This window comes from Protobothrops mucrosquamatus, unplaced genomic scaffold, assembly GCF_001527695.2.
Source record: "Protobothrops mucrosquamatus isolate PMUCROS unplaced genomic scaffold, P.Mucros_1.0 scaffold622, whole genome shotgun sequence".
Classification (NCBI taxonomy): Eukaryota; Metazoa; Chordata; class Lepidosauria; order Squamata; family Viperidae; genus Protobothrops; species Protobothrops mucrosquamatus.
Window position 1 is genome coordinate 731,991 of NW_015386918.1, and position 17,105 is coordinate 749,095.

General features: G+C 34.8%; 1 protein-coding gene across 1 annotated transcript in view; it reads right to left on the reverse strand.

Moving 5' to 3' along the window:
• The window catches only part of FBXL17 (F-box and leucine rich repeat protein 17), a 129,132-nt gene that overhangs the window by 75,045 nt on the left and 36,982 nt on the right, over window positions 1-17,105 (reverse strand). The window contains exons 5-6 of the mRNA XM_015817686.2: window positions 13,496-13,603; window positions 9,060-9,190 (exon numbers count right to left, since the gene is read on the reverse strand). Of these exons, the coding sequence (XP_015673172.2) occupies window positions 9,060-9,190; window positions 13,496-13,603 (239 nt within the window). The remainder of the gene's footprint in view (window positions 1-9,059; window positions 9,191-13,495; window positions 13,604-17,105) is intronic.

Here is a 17,105-nt window from a genome sequence, read left to right on the forward strand (position 1 = left end):
CAACTGATATGAAAGGGCATCCCCTAGGCAACAGTGATATCACCGTTTAATCCTTTCAACCCGAAAGCAGCAACATTCATTGCCCTGTATCTATTAACATAATTTATGGTAGCCAATACCTGACCTGTTGGTTCATAGCTGTAAGTTGTAATAATTTCAAAAGAAATATCCTATGAATGAGTTTTAAAACAAATGGCTTATTTATAAACAATATACCATATATTTAATTAATACAAATCTATTCATATGTTAGAAAAGTTTATTCTAGATCTACTATAACTAGAAGTGGATTATATTACTAATTTTATGGATTAGTGATTTTTGGAAAGAAGGGGTAAATGCAAATAGTTTGATAATACTTTTGGCCATTCATATAGGTAAATAGTTTGCCAATATCATCCTTGTAGTTTCTACAAGAGTGCCAATTTATGTGAGTATAAAATTCTGATTCTCTTTATGTATTAATTATAACTTACATAGCTCCCTAAACAGCATCTAAAGTACAACAAACTGAAAACAATATTATCTTTGCTGACAGTACAGAAACCTAGCTAACTGCTTTAGAAATTGGTTTCCTATTAACTATTTTAAATATTCTGTTCTCTACAGGCCTCAGGAAACTATTCTAGCTCTCAAATACTGGATCATATGGAAGTGGTTTTATTCTTTTTTTTAATTATCCTAAGCTGATATTTGTTAACAATTAAATATAGATAGAGGACAGGGAGAGATAGGAAATTACATTGTTTTCATTAAACATTTTTGCATAATTATTCATTTCTTCTATACAGATTCATTCTCAAATATTTGTCTCCTAAATATATTTGTTCAGCACTTCCCCAAAATATAAGAAATAGAATAAATATTTATATAGGAAATATGTGGAATAACATTTGTGGTAACATTGTCACTTAAAATTCATCAATACATAAGAAATAAAACCATACAATTAAGCAAAAACATATGCACATATTACTGGGCACTAGTAGCCAAATCTCCTTTAAAAAAGTAATAGTGGAAAACCTTTTGCTAGTGCAAAATATTTTTTTAGGGAAAAAAGGAGGAAAAAATATTTCTTGTGTCAAGGAATACATAAAAATAGGTAAGTCAAGCAGTGATTTGTCATATCCATTTGTAGTTGATATAGTTGCTAGATTTTATAACACATCAATTCCAAATAGCATAGTAAAAGATAATAAATTGGCATTGCTTTATTTCTCTACTGTAGCACAAACCATTTGAAATGGAACAAGTCTGAACTAATACCAATTTAATTGGGATAATTAGTTTACTGAAAATGAGATGGACATTTTCCCTATATATGCAATAATACCAAACCAATTAGAAAAATAATATTCTCAAATGTGTCATATATTATCATCATCATCATCATCTTAGCCATTGTCTATCCACTACAGGATGAAGGCCTCTTCCGCATGTTTCCAATCAATACGGCCCTTAACTATCTTTTGCCAATTGGGCCCACCATACTTGCTGATGTCATCGATCCATCTTGTTTTAGGTCTCTTTCATGGATGCTTTTTATCAAATGGGATCCATTATATGACTGCCTTGGTCCACCTGCCATCAGTTCTTCTTGCCATGTGACCAGCCCATTTCCATTTCAATTCTTTTGTTCTCTTGATGATATTATATACTTTTGTTTGTTCTCTAATCCATGTGCAGGTCTTCCTATCTTGTCTTGTGATGCCAAGCATGTATCCTTCCATAGCTCTTAGCTTTTGTATTGATTGTAAAGTTAGGATCCATGTTTCACTGGCATATGTTAGAGTAGGTAGCACATATTGATTGAAAACTTTTCTCTTCAGGCAAAGGGGGAAATTGTCTTGAAAATTATGCTTAGCTTAGCAAATGCCTGCCACTCACATTTAACATGCCACTTAATTTCCTTTATTGTATCACTTTCCATTGAAATCCATTGGCCAAGGTATATGTAACGGTCTACTACATCTAGTTCTTCTCCAGATATATATATATATATATATATATATATATATATTTCTTTGGTGAATTTATTAAACAAATATATTAAACTAGATTCTTGGTTTCAGACTTCATACAGCAGTTAATACAAAGTGCCAGGGAAAAGTATATCTATAGTGTGCACGTGTATCCACATATGTAAATAGAGACATGCAAAGGAACTTTGTATTTATTTAGACACATGCAAAGAATATTTCTTAATACTGTAGAATAGAAACATTTGATCAAGAATACCGAAAAACAGGCTGTTTTCTTCTAAACAATTGTTCCTCCTTGAGGAAATTAGACTTTAAAGGTAAGGATAAAATGACTTTTAAATAAAGCCATGAATCTCTAAAAATAATTTAAAAATTATAAATTCAAAAATTGGAAAACTTTCATTTGAAACAAAAAAAAAATACAAGAGGAAGTTTAAAAGACTCCAATCTTGGAGGAGTTACTAGAGGTATTAAAACCCAAAGGAAATAGGGAATGGAACAACTCGGCGCAACCAACTTGCTGCAGGGAAAATTTTGTTCTGCTTATTTCCCTCACAAAGCATGCCTTTTCTTCTTTGCCCTACTATTTTGTTTGCTTGCTTTCCTCTGACAAGACAAGGATGATGCCAGCAACCCCCACCCACTGGCTGCCCCGGCCACCTCCACCACCTCTGGTCTTTTCTGCATGGAGCTCAGGGTGGCAATAGCAGCAGGGGGTCACTGAGTCCGCAGTGGGAATAAGCAGTGCTGGCATCGCCATGGTCTCATAAGAAGCACCAGGCAGGATGAGGCACTCTGGGTGCTGCCTTGTCATGCCCTACATTAACTTATATTGAATACCAGCTGGCCGGTAGGCAGGCAAGCCGCTGCAGCTGCATGGTGCACACGATCTATGGCTCCAACTACTGCTGCTGCTGACAATGCGGTCCATCTTCTTGCCGTACCTCACTTGCTCTGCTCACCACTCACTCACCCACTGCCTCTGGCTGCCAGTGTGATCCACTGTCTTGCCACATGCTCTGTCCACCCACCCGCTCACTTGCCCACCGCACCCTGCACACTTTGTCCACTACTTCCTAGTCCACCTGGCTCTCCCTCCTGCTACCCACATAGTTCATCCTCTCACTACACACTCTGCCCATCCACCCACTCAATACACCCTGTGCTCTGTCCACTGCTCACCCACCCACCTTCCATGGCGAGTTGTCCTCGCAATGAGTTGGCCATGTCAAGCTGTCCTGCGATGAATTGGCAGTGGTGAGTTGGTGGTAGTTAGTTGGTCGCAGTGAGTTGTCAGAGACCCAAGGAAACATGAGTGCTTCTGATCTGGAGTAGGCAGCCAAAAGGTATGAAGGCGCCCGTGTTAGTTACAAACCTCCTTTGCCCTCCATGAATATGAATACACATACTGTTATACAACAATATTCTGATTTAGATTTAGGTATCTCTAAAAACTCTTCTTCTTTATTCCTTTGAGTTTATAGCTACAGATTTTAAAATTTAAAATTAAAGTATTTAGGCTCATACCCCATTCCTGGACTTACACCCCAGCATACCTGGTTATTCTTAGTAATAAGCCGTAACATGGTATTTATTCCAATTTCCTTCCATACGCCAATTATCTTTTGGACTGTTAGCTCTATGTGGGTTTTATCAAATTATGCTCATTACACTGTATTTTCCAGCTTTTACTAGTTTTATTATTTTATTTAATTATATTATCCCACGAATGCAATGGTTGCTTCTTTTTATTCTAGAATCCTTATATTTGTTCTATATCATAGGTCTCCAACCCTTGGCAATCTTGGCAACTTTAAGACTTGTGGACTTTAGCTCCCAGAATTCCCCAGCCAGCATGAGAGTTGAAGTCCACAAATCTTAAAGTTGCCAAGGTAGGAGATTTCTGTTCTGAATGGTTCCAAAATTATAATATGTACCAGGCATGAAAGGGATGGGTGGGTGATGAACACCTCAAGGATCTCTCTCTGGTGGAAGAACATTATAGAATATAATATACTGTGGATTAGCTTGTTTTGTGCTAATTCATATACTGCTGTCCTAAAGGACTTATTCTCAGTATATTCATCTTCAGGACAGCATCATTTTGAACTAAAACCTAAATGTCATTCAACAATTGGTCAGATTATAATAAATGCACAATCATTTAAATATATTTTATCTCAACATGCTTATAAAGTACTAATTAAAATAGTTAAAAATGAAATAGAAAGGTTATGTACTCTGATGCAGAGAAAAATTAACCGTTTCAGAGACTTTATTGAAATAACCCTAGTCCCCATCATTCAATATTTAAATAAGCCAAGCATTTCCAAAATTCAGCTGATTTATTGATAAAAGAGCCTCCATGTAGTTCAACAGTACCTATTGTGACGAATACTGGTTTTCTTTGTGCTAAAACAGAAGTTTCTCTACCGATATAATCTGGTTTTTATACAGCATATTGCTTTTATACAGCAGTTAATGCAAAAGTACTCAAAGTGATACCACTTAAGCAGAAATGTAGGGCCCAAATTTCTGAAAAAAACATCACAAAGCCTATGAGAAATAAAGGCAAGAAAATCTTATTCAAATATTCATGACAATAATAAAATCAAGTAGTTTCTCTGCTTATACCAATATCTCACACAACGTTTTATAGCATGTATATAAAGACTCAAAGAGATACCAATAAACCCTGCTTGCCAATCCTTCACTTAATTATCAACAGGTTCACCATTAAATTTCACTGATTGATAGTTGATATAGTTCACAGTAGGAAAATAATACTTTATAACAAAGTCATGTTCTGGGTAAATATTTCAGCTAACATTCTAGGAAATTCTAGGAAAATAAGTATGGATACATTTTACTGGAACTATAATTATAGTCTTTAGTGAAACAAATCAGTTACTGTTCATGAATCTGTGTGTGTGTATCCGGTATGTATATATTTACAATTCTAATACATATATGTAGTTCTCAACCCAATCCCTGAGAGAGAAAAGACCGCATGAATGGAATCTGATCAAATGCCTCTGCCACTCCCTTATTCCAAGCAGCAGCCAAGGTTTCAGTTGGACCATGCAACAAACTACCAGGAACAATTACCAGCTCCCTCAGAAACCACCCAGGTCCATTCAGTCACTGGAGGTGGACAAGTACAATAAGTGTAGCCTCGCTGCAGTGGATAGTGGCATTAGAGAATCCCATGAAAATCATGTTCTAACATGATAAGGAAGACACCAAGAGCTCCTCCGATTTCAGATCATACAGCCACTATTCCAACTGAAATACCAGATCTGATGTACGAACACTATCCCATGTCAGGATCTTGGTGATCTGGGATATGTCCATGGTGTCATGGTTATAACCCCCTTGCCACCTCAAATCTCATTCTTAGAGAAGGCAAATTCAGTATTAGTACAGTACTGTGTTAGTAATTTGATCTAGATTACCCAGAACTTTATTCTGACTAAATCAATATTTTATACATCACAGTAACCCATAGTGTAATTTGTTATTTTGATAAAGCATAACACGACACCTATTAATAGCTAAAGTTGCTACAAAGCATTACAGTTTTGTTTCTTCACATTAATACACCATTTCCATTGGAAACTTCAACTAAACATGGTTTGTTTCCTATAATTATTCCTACCATAATTAAACTTAATAAACTTCAAATGAGGTAAACACATACTGTCATATAATGAGTGCCAGCATAAAGTTAATGTACTTATAGCAGGCAGATGTTTCCTCTGAATCTCTGTTTGGAACTCTGCTGAATCTGGAATCCTTTTGCTTTCTTGTTTCCTTATCTAAAATCCCAAGTCATTTAAAACAAATGTCATACAGACCATTGTTTGATCTTCAAAACAAAATTCTTATGATCCATTTCTGTACAATGTTACTCTATTCTGATGCCTAAGCCCTGTTACCAAAATACATATTCCATGTTTCTTTTCATTAACCAGTTTAGTAACTTTTTGTTATTATTATTCCCTGAATTGGTATAATACCTTATTATTATTATTATTCATGAAGCTGTTTAATACCTTAGAGAAAGCCATTTGTTTCTAATTACCCGGATAATTATACCTGCAACATAAATTCTAATTTTATAGATAATGGATATAAACTGTTGACTTATTTCTAACTTTAGTGCTTCACAGGGAGACAAAACTACAGGACGCACAGATATTCATATCTCAAGACGGATTAGTGTTATTGCACTGTGCATTCATAAAATAATATAAAAACAAGGTAAAGCCTTTGATACATGAAAACCTTCATTGCAAATAACAAGGTCTGAACTGTATGTACAAAACAGTGTATAATAAATCATGGATAACAAGGACTAACCATATAATATTTCCATGTCAAAACCCCAAAATTGCTAAGCCAACATACTTAAGCCAAGGCAAAAGGGACCTACTTTAAAGCAGAAAATCTTTTACCATTTTAATTTCATAATTTGATCTAACAAAATATCTTTTAGAAAGTGGCTATATAGAATCAAAGAGGAAAAATATATTCTTCTATTAATCTTAAGACAAATTACTATGCAATTGTCTTACCGTGCATTATAACTCCCAGAGAAGAAGGACTTCATGTCCTAGGTCATTACAATTATAATTAGACATTTTTCTGTCCAATATTCAATAGGTTAATCCCACTGTACTTGTTAATTTTCAGCAGATCAAATAAAAATTTGTTCCTTAATTGATTTTTATTTGAATATTCTCAGATTAAATGTAAATTCTTCATCTTCTACTTCTGTATCTTGAATTACTGATCTTTTAAAAATATTTCTGCAAGCTACTACAAATATATTCTTAATGTGTAGTACCAATATTCTGATTCAAAGGGCAATATATAACTCAGGATAGAAGAAAGGACATTCATGTACAGATAGTCTTCGACGTATGACTACAACTGAGCTTGAAATTTTTATCATAATTCATTCTGGTCATCATGTGATCTGACTCAATTTTACAACCATTTTTATGATGGTCATCAAGCAAGACACCATGGTCATTAAATAAATCACATGGCTGTTAAGCAAACCACATGGTTGTGGTGCAAATTCAGCCTATCCAATGGGATTTTCTTTTGGCATTTTCTGATGGAAAATGGTAAAAACATCACAAATCATTGACAAACGACCATAGGACACTGCAACCAGTCATAAATGTGAGCAGTTGCCAAATGTATTTTTATTTGTTAAATCTATTTACCTCCTATCTTACCATGGGGCTATTTATTCTAAATGCTTGAAATGAAATCACGTGTGTGTGTGTGTGTGTGTGTGTGTGTGTGTGTGTGTGTGTGCGCGCAAGTACAACAGTCTTAAGTTTGAGGGCAGGTCATAACTAATTTTTTTAAGTCCATCTTAATTCAACTGGTTGTTATGCAAGGACTATCTGTAATACTTATCAGAATACCTTTAACCAAATGCAAGTTCTTCCAGAATCACGTCTAAGCCAAAGAAAGCACCCATGAAACTTCCCAAAAAGATGCAACTATATTAAAGTGATCCCAAATGATAATACACAAATATCCACATTTGGCCCTTTGAAATAGATCTCTGCAAGGCCCTACTATACAGCACTATGCACTTTTACTCTGATGTATATCCCATTTTATTCAAACCAATTAAAATTTGTTTTTAGGATTGTGTCATTACAGAAACTTTTTTTAAATTTAGCCAAGAGCTCAAGGTTGTTAAACTTATTAAGATCAGACTAAAATCTGACACTCAAAAATAGTTACAGAATAATTAGCATCTTATTATTTATTAAGTTGTAATTCCAGGAAAGAAAACTGTATTTGAAGGTGCCCTTTACAATTGGTTCTTGGCCCTTAAAAGTAGATATCTTCCCTTCACCTTCCAAGTACCAAATATATGCTCTTTTCTCCATCCTGTTTTAGCTTTACATTCTCCTCACCAGAATATATAAATATATTTATTTTACTAAAATATTTTTCATCCTTTCTTCTTTTCCTTGTAATACCCACAAATTGCCTTATCTGTGCAAAAGGAAAAATTTAATGTATTCCTTTTAGTATGCAAACATGATATATATGTTTGTCATGTCAAAACCTCAATTTCAATAATACTGAATCTTGATACGAGCGGAGTAGCAATTCACTAATACTAGAAGGAATGAGATAGTAAAGTTCTATTCGCACTTCTTCCTCAGGCTTCTAACATATTTTTTCATATAATTAGTTGCTTCTATGAATGGAAAAACAATTTATGTTGTTTTTACAATAATTATACTTAGTCAGCATTATATATAAAATGCTTTCAAAATATTCAAGGGAAAAGATACATTACTTTTTATTTTTTAATTTTGTAAAATAAATAAATGGAATAGAATCACATTTTTAAAAGTGAGCCTAATGAACCAATAAATGTAGAATCAGGTTTATATATATGCTATAGTATATATATACACTATATTTTAGGTGAGCATATAATTTTTTAAAAAATAACAAAATATACTTAAATAGCTACACTAAACTAACAAATCCTTCAGTAGTCTTTTATAGGTAGACCTCAACCTATGACAATTGGGATAATTTCTATCATAAGTTGTTGCTGTCATGAAGCTAGATATTACATGACTACATCAATTTATGACAGACATTTCTCATTGCAACTGTTAACCAAGAATTGGGGTCGTTAAAATCGAAGCCATTCTGGACTTCGTCCTTCCCATCCCCAAACCTCAGTAAGGCCTCCAACAGCCCTTACCTGCCTATTTCTCCCCTCCCCCATTTTATGTCTTTTGGGCTGCCCTGCTCTGCACCTTGTATGTGGCAAGCAGTCACAGAAACACATACTGTAGTTCACCCAGCTGTTTTGTCTCCTAGTTGCAGCCAAGCAGCAAAACACTTCCCAAAGACAACAGAGCTTTAGTCACTTTTTCAGTCCCACTGTAATTGTGAACAGTCAACAGTCATAAGTAGAAAACTACCTATTATTCAGTTTGCCCTATCTGCTGAAAATTATCAATTATTAGTAATTACTAATATTGTGGATTCACTTCACTTTTCTATAAAAAAAGTTACCTGTCATTTATGATCCAATTCAGACACAGATTAAGAGAGGTAAGGTTTCTGCATTTTTTTACTATCTCCATCACAGTTTCATTATCCAGTTCTGTGATATGACGTAAGTCCAAGCTGGAAAGGTTTCTTAGCTGTTAAGATAAATAAAACAGACAGTAAAATATAAGCATACTTAATTATTCTTATTCTTATATGCAATGTTCTACCTCCCATTATAATTTAATTCTCTTTTTTGTTGAGAATAATTCAAAGTTCAAAAAATTTCATTCCAACTGAAAATAAAATTATTTTGTACTTGTATTATAAACAATTCCAAAGTTCCTGTTTGCCAATAATTATAATTGAATATAAACATATTTATTAATGTAAATATTAACAGCATAACAAGCAGTAATTATATAACATCCTGGTTTTTTAAAACAATTTTTTTTTCAGTATTTATCTCCCATGGATGAAAGGTTCCTCAAGTCTGTGGAAAATCTCTGATACAGCAAGGTTTTCAATGGGAGGAAATGTCAAACTTCTAATGATAAATTAGAAGTAATAGAAATTAGAATTAAAATTGCTGAGAAAAACATTAACAACCTCGGTTATGCTGATGATGCCACTTTAGTATCTGAAAGCAGAGCAGAATTAAGGAAATTCTTGTTGAAGGCAAAAGAAGATAGTCAAAGGCCAATTCTGCTATTCCAATATTTTGGGAAAAAATATGATTATGTAAGTCAAGACCAGTTTTCCTACTTGTAGTGTAAAAAGGCTAGATGATCAAAAAGGCTGAATGAAGAAAAATAATGTCTTTGAACTGTGATGCTAATAATGAAGCTAAATCTCAGATATTTTGGACATATAATGTGAAGCAAAGAATCACTAGAGAAGATCTTGATGCTTGGAAAAATTGATAACTATCAAAAAGGTGACCAAGAGAAGGCAATAGAGCTACACAGCATGGGGCCAGGCTACCTATGGAACCATCTTCATTCCAATACATCAAACCATCCCACCCAATCAGGCAGGGAAAGTATGTTATAGACACCATCGGTTACAGAATTCTGATTGGCAGGGTCTAGGAAGAAAATCTTCTCTGCCATCATCAGTGCCCTATGGAATATTCTCCCTCTGGAGGTGAGATAGGCCTCCATTGCCCTGGCCTTCTGAAAAGGAGTTAAACATGGCTCTACAGCCTTGTGTGGGGAACCAACAGGGATAATGCAGCCATGGGCCTCATTGGTCCCATTTGCCTTTTGACTAATTTTTAACATGGTTCAAGCATCTTTAAATTCTAAATTTTTAATTCTTGTATCTTCTTCTTCTTCTTGTGCTATATCGGTTATCGGATGTTGGCGATCCTGTTTTTATCAGCAGCCGCACAAAAAAGTTCTTGTATGCTGTTTTTATATTTTAACATTTTTTTGTACACTGCCTTGTCTGAGAGATGGCAGTTCAAAAAATTTGAAAAATAAATGAATAAAATAGATACTAATATTTATAAGCACAAACCCTATAAAAAATTTAAAAAGCAGCTACTGAAATGATATCCTTTTAAATATCTGAACTAAATAAATACATAATCTTCATCCTTCAACCTTTACCCTCAAAATACATAATCAAATTTTACATGAAGAATATAATATAACTGAGATTTTCCCAGAACAACAAAGCATTTCCACTGGTTTTAAAATACATGAAAGTTATTTCAGTTTTGGTAAATAGAAATGAATTTGAAAGCTACTACGTTTAATCGTGGAATCCTTAGTGCTTTTGAAGACTACTAAGGATTCACAGTTAAGCTCTGAGTTACAAATATTTGCTTCTATTGGAAACATATTTAATTTATAGATTGTTTCTATTTTTAATTGTCTATGCTTATTACTGGACTATAAAGATTTTACCCCTTTATAAGAGATGGACACTTCAGTGCTCTGCCTTTGATTCAGCTTTTCCTACTTTTCACTTACAACCTTGTCCATATAATTTAAATTCTAACTGTGACCTTTAGTATTATTCAGGTTGCCTACTAATGCTATAATTAATGGTCAAGTTTCAAAGTCACATTATTAGCAAAAACCAAAGAATTAGTTTATGGAAACAAGTAAAAATGGAGCTAAACACCAAGATTAAAACTGCTCATTTGGCACAAAAAAATATAACATTGCAGTAGTTTAAAAGGTAATCTAATGATGTAATACAATACATTATTATTCTGAATAATTTTACACTACGCTTTCCTTGTCAGAGTTGCTGGAATTTGAAATGGGAGAGTTCTAATCTTAAGTTTATTTTGATGACCAGGTTGAACATGAGCTGAAAAGTTTTATTTCTAGCAAGATTCAGGATACTTCTAGTCCTAGATAGTCTGATTTTTCTTATCTTCCATTTACAAATGATTACAGATAAAGGCTGACCTTTGTTAGTGTAGCAGCAACCTACAGCTTTGCCAATCTGGTTCTCCCCCTTCTTCCCTCATCCACTTTTTTCTATTCGTACACCGTTCTGATCTTCCTGGATTGGATTCCCCCTCCCTGTTGACTGACACTGCTAGAGCCATTCCCTCACCCAATGCAACTTTCTGTTCCTCATTAGACCGTAGAAGCAACTGATTAGAAAGTCATTATTTTTCTGTGAACTTGTTACTATTTGGTTTGCAGCACAAAGAGTAAGAATAAGAGAGATCTCTGAGCCCTTCCCTATTGCAAAAATGGTCAGAAGAATGTAGAAAAAAATACAGTTATAGAATAAAAGCGTACAACATTACAAAATTATAATACAACACAAGGACTAACACTGCCTTTTCTTATATAACAGAAAATACATAACAGAGCCTATGCCTTAGTGCAAGGGTCCCCAGTCCCCCGTCCGTGGACCAATACCAGGCTGCAGCATGCCAGCAACCGGTCAGCACAAACAAGCAAAGCCCCATCCACAGGATGCAGGCAACACACAAAACCGTGCACCCTCCAGGCTGCGGTGAAACCTTTCTCCACATAATCAGTCCCTGGTGCCCAAAAGGTTGGGGACCTCTGCCTTAGTGGATGGTTTAGGAAGCAATTCTGAAGAGCTGAGGCAAACTATGGTGACACATCTTAAGCTCCAAATTAATAAACCAAAAATACAATATTCTTCAACTGTTCTTGAAGAAGTAAAAAATGAAAATGTCCCTCTTGTAATATATCTTTAACATTAGTCTCTGTTTTAGAGGATTAGCAAGTGGCCAATATAATGTAACTACTTTTTAAAAAGTGAATCAGGGAAATTACAACTGGTATTATCTCTGCTGTGGAAAACAAGATTTATTCACTAATTACATTTATATTTCACCTTTTGTCTGGAGCTCAGGATGGCATTCTTCCTCATTTTAACCCTACAAGAATCCAGTAAATTATACTGGGCTGAAAAAGAAGAGAATGGGAACAAACAGAAAGGTCTCATAATGAAGGGAGGTAAACAATGAAACCCTGCATAGATAAGTATCAGAAACATTCATTAAAAAAATATGGATGAAAAATCTAGATCTTGGGGAGAAGTTTCCTAATTATATCAAATTATTTATTTTAAAGTTGACAGAAGGGCAAAAAGCAGAGCAAAAAATTTAATAGCAATTCACAAACAGATTTTAAAAAAATGAAAGTGGCAAATCTGATTCACTATAAACATTAAACACAAGTAGTCCTTGATTTACAACCAGTCACTTATGATTGGTCGAACTTATGATGGACCCCCAAAAGCTACTTATGACCCAGTTCAAGATTCCAACAGCTGCACACACCTCACAGTCACATGATCGCATTTTGGGTGCTTGGCAATTGGCTCAACTTTACATTGTTCCAGCAAAAAACAACCATAGGAATACACTAGTGACCCTGGCATCTGCTTAATGACTATGGCATTCACTTAATAACTGCTGCAAAAAAAATCATAAAACTGAATCTGGTGACGTGAATGCCTTGCCTTATGACCATCTTAAATTAGAAAGAAATTCCAGACTCTAGTACAGTTGTAAGTTGAGAACTATCTGTAATGAACATAGATCTCTAACATCATAATACGCTGATGACTCTGCTGGGAATCAGCATATAAATTTAACATATCACTATTATTATCATCTAAGCTGATGTGATTGACAAGGAAAGGGAGCGCTAAAGAAGAAATATGTTTATTTGAAAGAGACCTGAACAAAACAAGCTCCACTACTAAATAGAAAAGACTACGAAAAGAAATTTGTTTCTAAGTTTATGGGAAGGATTCTACAGCCTATATGTGTCCTTTGAATTATTAAAACCATAGTTTTTAAGTATTCTTGCAAGAGCTTCCGTCCATTACAAGACTGATCCCTGTTCCTAACTTATTCCTTAATATGTAATTTAATCAGTGTTGATGCATCTAGCAAGTGTCCATCTGTTTAGAAATATCAGTAAATAACACCTAGTTAATATACTTACATTGGTAAGATGTATCACTCCTTTAGATGTAACAGAACAGCCCATAAACCCAACATACTGTAACTCAGGACAATGTTCAGCAAATGCTTTAACAGACTGATCAGTTACCTAAATAAAGAGAGAAAAAAGAAGTTTACACTATTCTGCATTCTTAAATAATAAAAGCCCAAGAAAACATTCTAAAGGAATGCATGATGACTTTCAGGACTATTTTTTCTTACTACAATAGCATTAAAATAGACCTTAAAGACCTTTGGGTGGCAAAGAATAAGATAAATCTTTTCCTTTTCCAATAAATATCAGTAAAATACATATAAACAATAAAAATTGATTGTACTTGTAAGAATAAAATAAAAATCAATTCTCTAAATGTATTCAAGCCTAAACTAGTAACCAGAAGATACACACTTAAAATACCTAAACATTCAATTTATTTTTTTTTAGAATCCAAAATATACTGAAGACAATACACATACATCTTCACAGTTATTTTTGAGAAAGGATAAGTAGGCCAAAGCTCTGCAGGCAAACCAGATGAATTTGCTCACTTTTGGATGGTAAACTATTTTGGTAGTATCTGTATAAAATCAGGGATTCTTTTGAGTCTGTGAAACCCATGGAAGTATTGAAGGTTCTCTATAGCTTGAACTCTGCTACCCATGAGCTTGATCTATGCCATTCCTTGCTCCTTTGGGTGTGTAGGCAGGGTGTAAATAGCTGAATCAGGGAAATCATTAATGCTTCTGTCTGCTTTGAAAGAGAAAGCAGTGCAACCTTTTCTCTCTTAAGCCTTTCCTGGACCTAATCCTTGTTGAAAACTCTCACCCTATCTAATGTTTCACTTTTTTAAAGAAACCGAATATCCTAATTATCAGTCAGGATTTTAGTATTGGTCAGTCTGGTAGATGATCTTTGTTAGGATCTCAGGGGAATATGACTCTCTTGTTCTGTTAGATTTCTCAGTATTCATCATCATGACCATGGTATCATTCTGGACTGCCTTAAAAGTTTGAGATGGAGTTGCTGTTATAATCAGTGGTCATGTGAGGGGAGCACTTGAGTCATGGAAATTCCAGTGTGGGGGTCCCACTGGTTCAGTATTCTATCCCATGTTTTTTACAAATACATGAATTATCCAGGAAACACCATCTAGCAATTTGACATTGTTATACATTATCACCCTATAATTAACTGGAGATGCTGTAAAACTAATGGCTGTAATTGTGATTAACTGGAGGGACACATCAAGTTCAGAGTAATTGATTCCAAGACAATGTTGCTAGTAATCAGTAAACACATTATGACAGCAGCAGCTCGGATACAGGTGCAAAGGGATTTGCCCCATGATGCTTCCTGCTCAGTTGAAGGCTTTGTTCCTGCCCTCAAACTAAGGTCGCTACACGCAAGTGAGCAGCACAGCTGGGCCATGGACAGCATTGATTCCTGCGCCCAGCTGACTCCAATTCCACACTCTGCCCCATAGGCATGCAAAAGAAGCAACCCCCCCAGAATGGAAGCTTCCAGGGGCCATGATCTCTTTTGCAGAGAATTTATGTTTGAACTTGCGCAATATTATGGCACCCAGGAGCTTCCATTATTGGTGCGAAAAGCATTTCCAAGCCGACTCTCCTCTCCCTCAAAGAGAAAGAAACCGCAGCAAAGAGAATTTTTGAAAGGTAAGTGAGTCCGGCGCAGCAGGGAGGGGGATGCATGAGCTATCTTAATTTGCCAGGGAAGCCTTGGGGGCCTGTTCCATCACTAGGCTTTCCATGGCCTTCCCCACCCTGAGATACCTCATGTGCACTTAATGAGCCGCATGCATCTTAACAAGCAGGGAGTGATCTCGTTCAAGGTACGAGATTCACTCCCATGAGTTTTCAAGTTATGAATGGAATGGGCAGGCTCCATTACATTCGTAACTCGAGGACTATCTGTAAACACTCTTTATTAAAAAATATATAAAAGAAGTTGACCTTCAGCAAAGCAAAGCAAAAGCATCTAGCATATTTATTGATTTTGCCCCCATAAAAAAGTAAAGTGTCTTAGAGACCCACAATTTGGAAAACAATTTGTGACTAACCAGCAAATATTTTGTGAACAGGAAACTCTCCCAAAGTGATCATTTTGTGAGTGTGCCTATCACTATATGCTCCCAAATTCTAAATATATTCTCAGCTCAAAAGGATTGCTTACCCAATACAACTGGATGTCAATTAAAGAATTCATTGTTTTTTCTTTTGTTGATTCTTGAAAATATGTTTTCTATAATCTGCTTGTATGGATCTTTATTATAAAATTATCCATTTAGTTTAATTTTTTAAAAGTATAGCACTCAGATATTTTTATAATTTTTTATAATTATAATAATTTTATAATTATTTTTATTTATTTATTAAATTTATTTAATTTTCCTAATTAAACATGGTACACATTTCAGCTTTTCATAGCATCCTACCAATATCAAATATAGTTTTGTACAATTGGGGATCTTGGACTAATTTTTTTCAGACCAGCCAGAAATAAAGCTATAAACTGTAAATATTAGTTCCTTCAGTAAAGAAAAATAGTCTGAAAGTCTACTCAGTCAGCACTTGCAGTGTCCATGTCAGCATTTCTTACCACTTTAATATAAAAAATTAATGTATTTTCACAGCCCAAGTACCTCATATAGCAATGGATATTTTAACTCTGTACTGTCAAGTAAAATATCAGGGGATTTACTAGATTTCCAATGTATTATCTTTTTATCTCCTAAATGTAATTTGCAAACTTCCAACTGACAATATAATTTTTAAAACTTCAAATTGTTTTAATGAAGGGAGACTGTTATGAAAGAAAATGGGTAAATCTCTGCAAGAATTGAGACTATATTGGGCTTAATGCTGGAGTAATTCTTTTAAAATTTGGCTATAACTTTTCATTCAACTGGTTTCACTATCTTTCCAGTCTTTAGCATTTGAAAACATTTACTTTGTTATCTTGGTATAGGGAGCTGGTGATTTCACAAAAAAAAGTTTCAGTGCTCTCTAGAAGTTGCATATTTAAGCAGTTGTTTCTAATTTTCTGTTCAAGCATAACTTTCTTTTGCCAGGCAACTATCAGATCCCACTAATTCCTACTGAATTTTAAGTGGAGAACTAGATAACTATTTATAAAAATAAAAATATGGATATTGCTACCTTTGACACAAAATAAAGCTATGTCCAAATGTGCTTTTTAACAATGAGCATGCAAGTTGAAACTCAGAATGCATATTACTTTGTTTTAAAATATTTTTTGTTCTTTTATATGTGATACAGCTCAATTATAACCAAATATATAAAATATTTTTAATATACAGATAAATAATTTGCCTATAAATTCTCCAACATTTCCAAGCATCTGTCCAGTGCTAATAGCCTTCAATCATGCCGAGACTTCCGGTGGCAGGCGTCTTCGTCGGTCGCAGCTGTTTGCTGCCTCCCGCCTGTTTCGCGTAAAAGCCGGTTTGACAGCTAGCATCAGCTGTCAAACGGCTTGATACCTTTCCCCTGGGCATAAGGGGATAGGTGAGCTGCCCGGGGTAGGAGTTGAGTTCCCGAGTCGTCCTATATGGACGATGTAGGTGAGA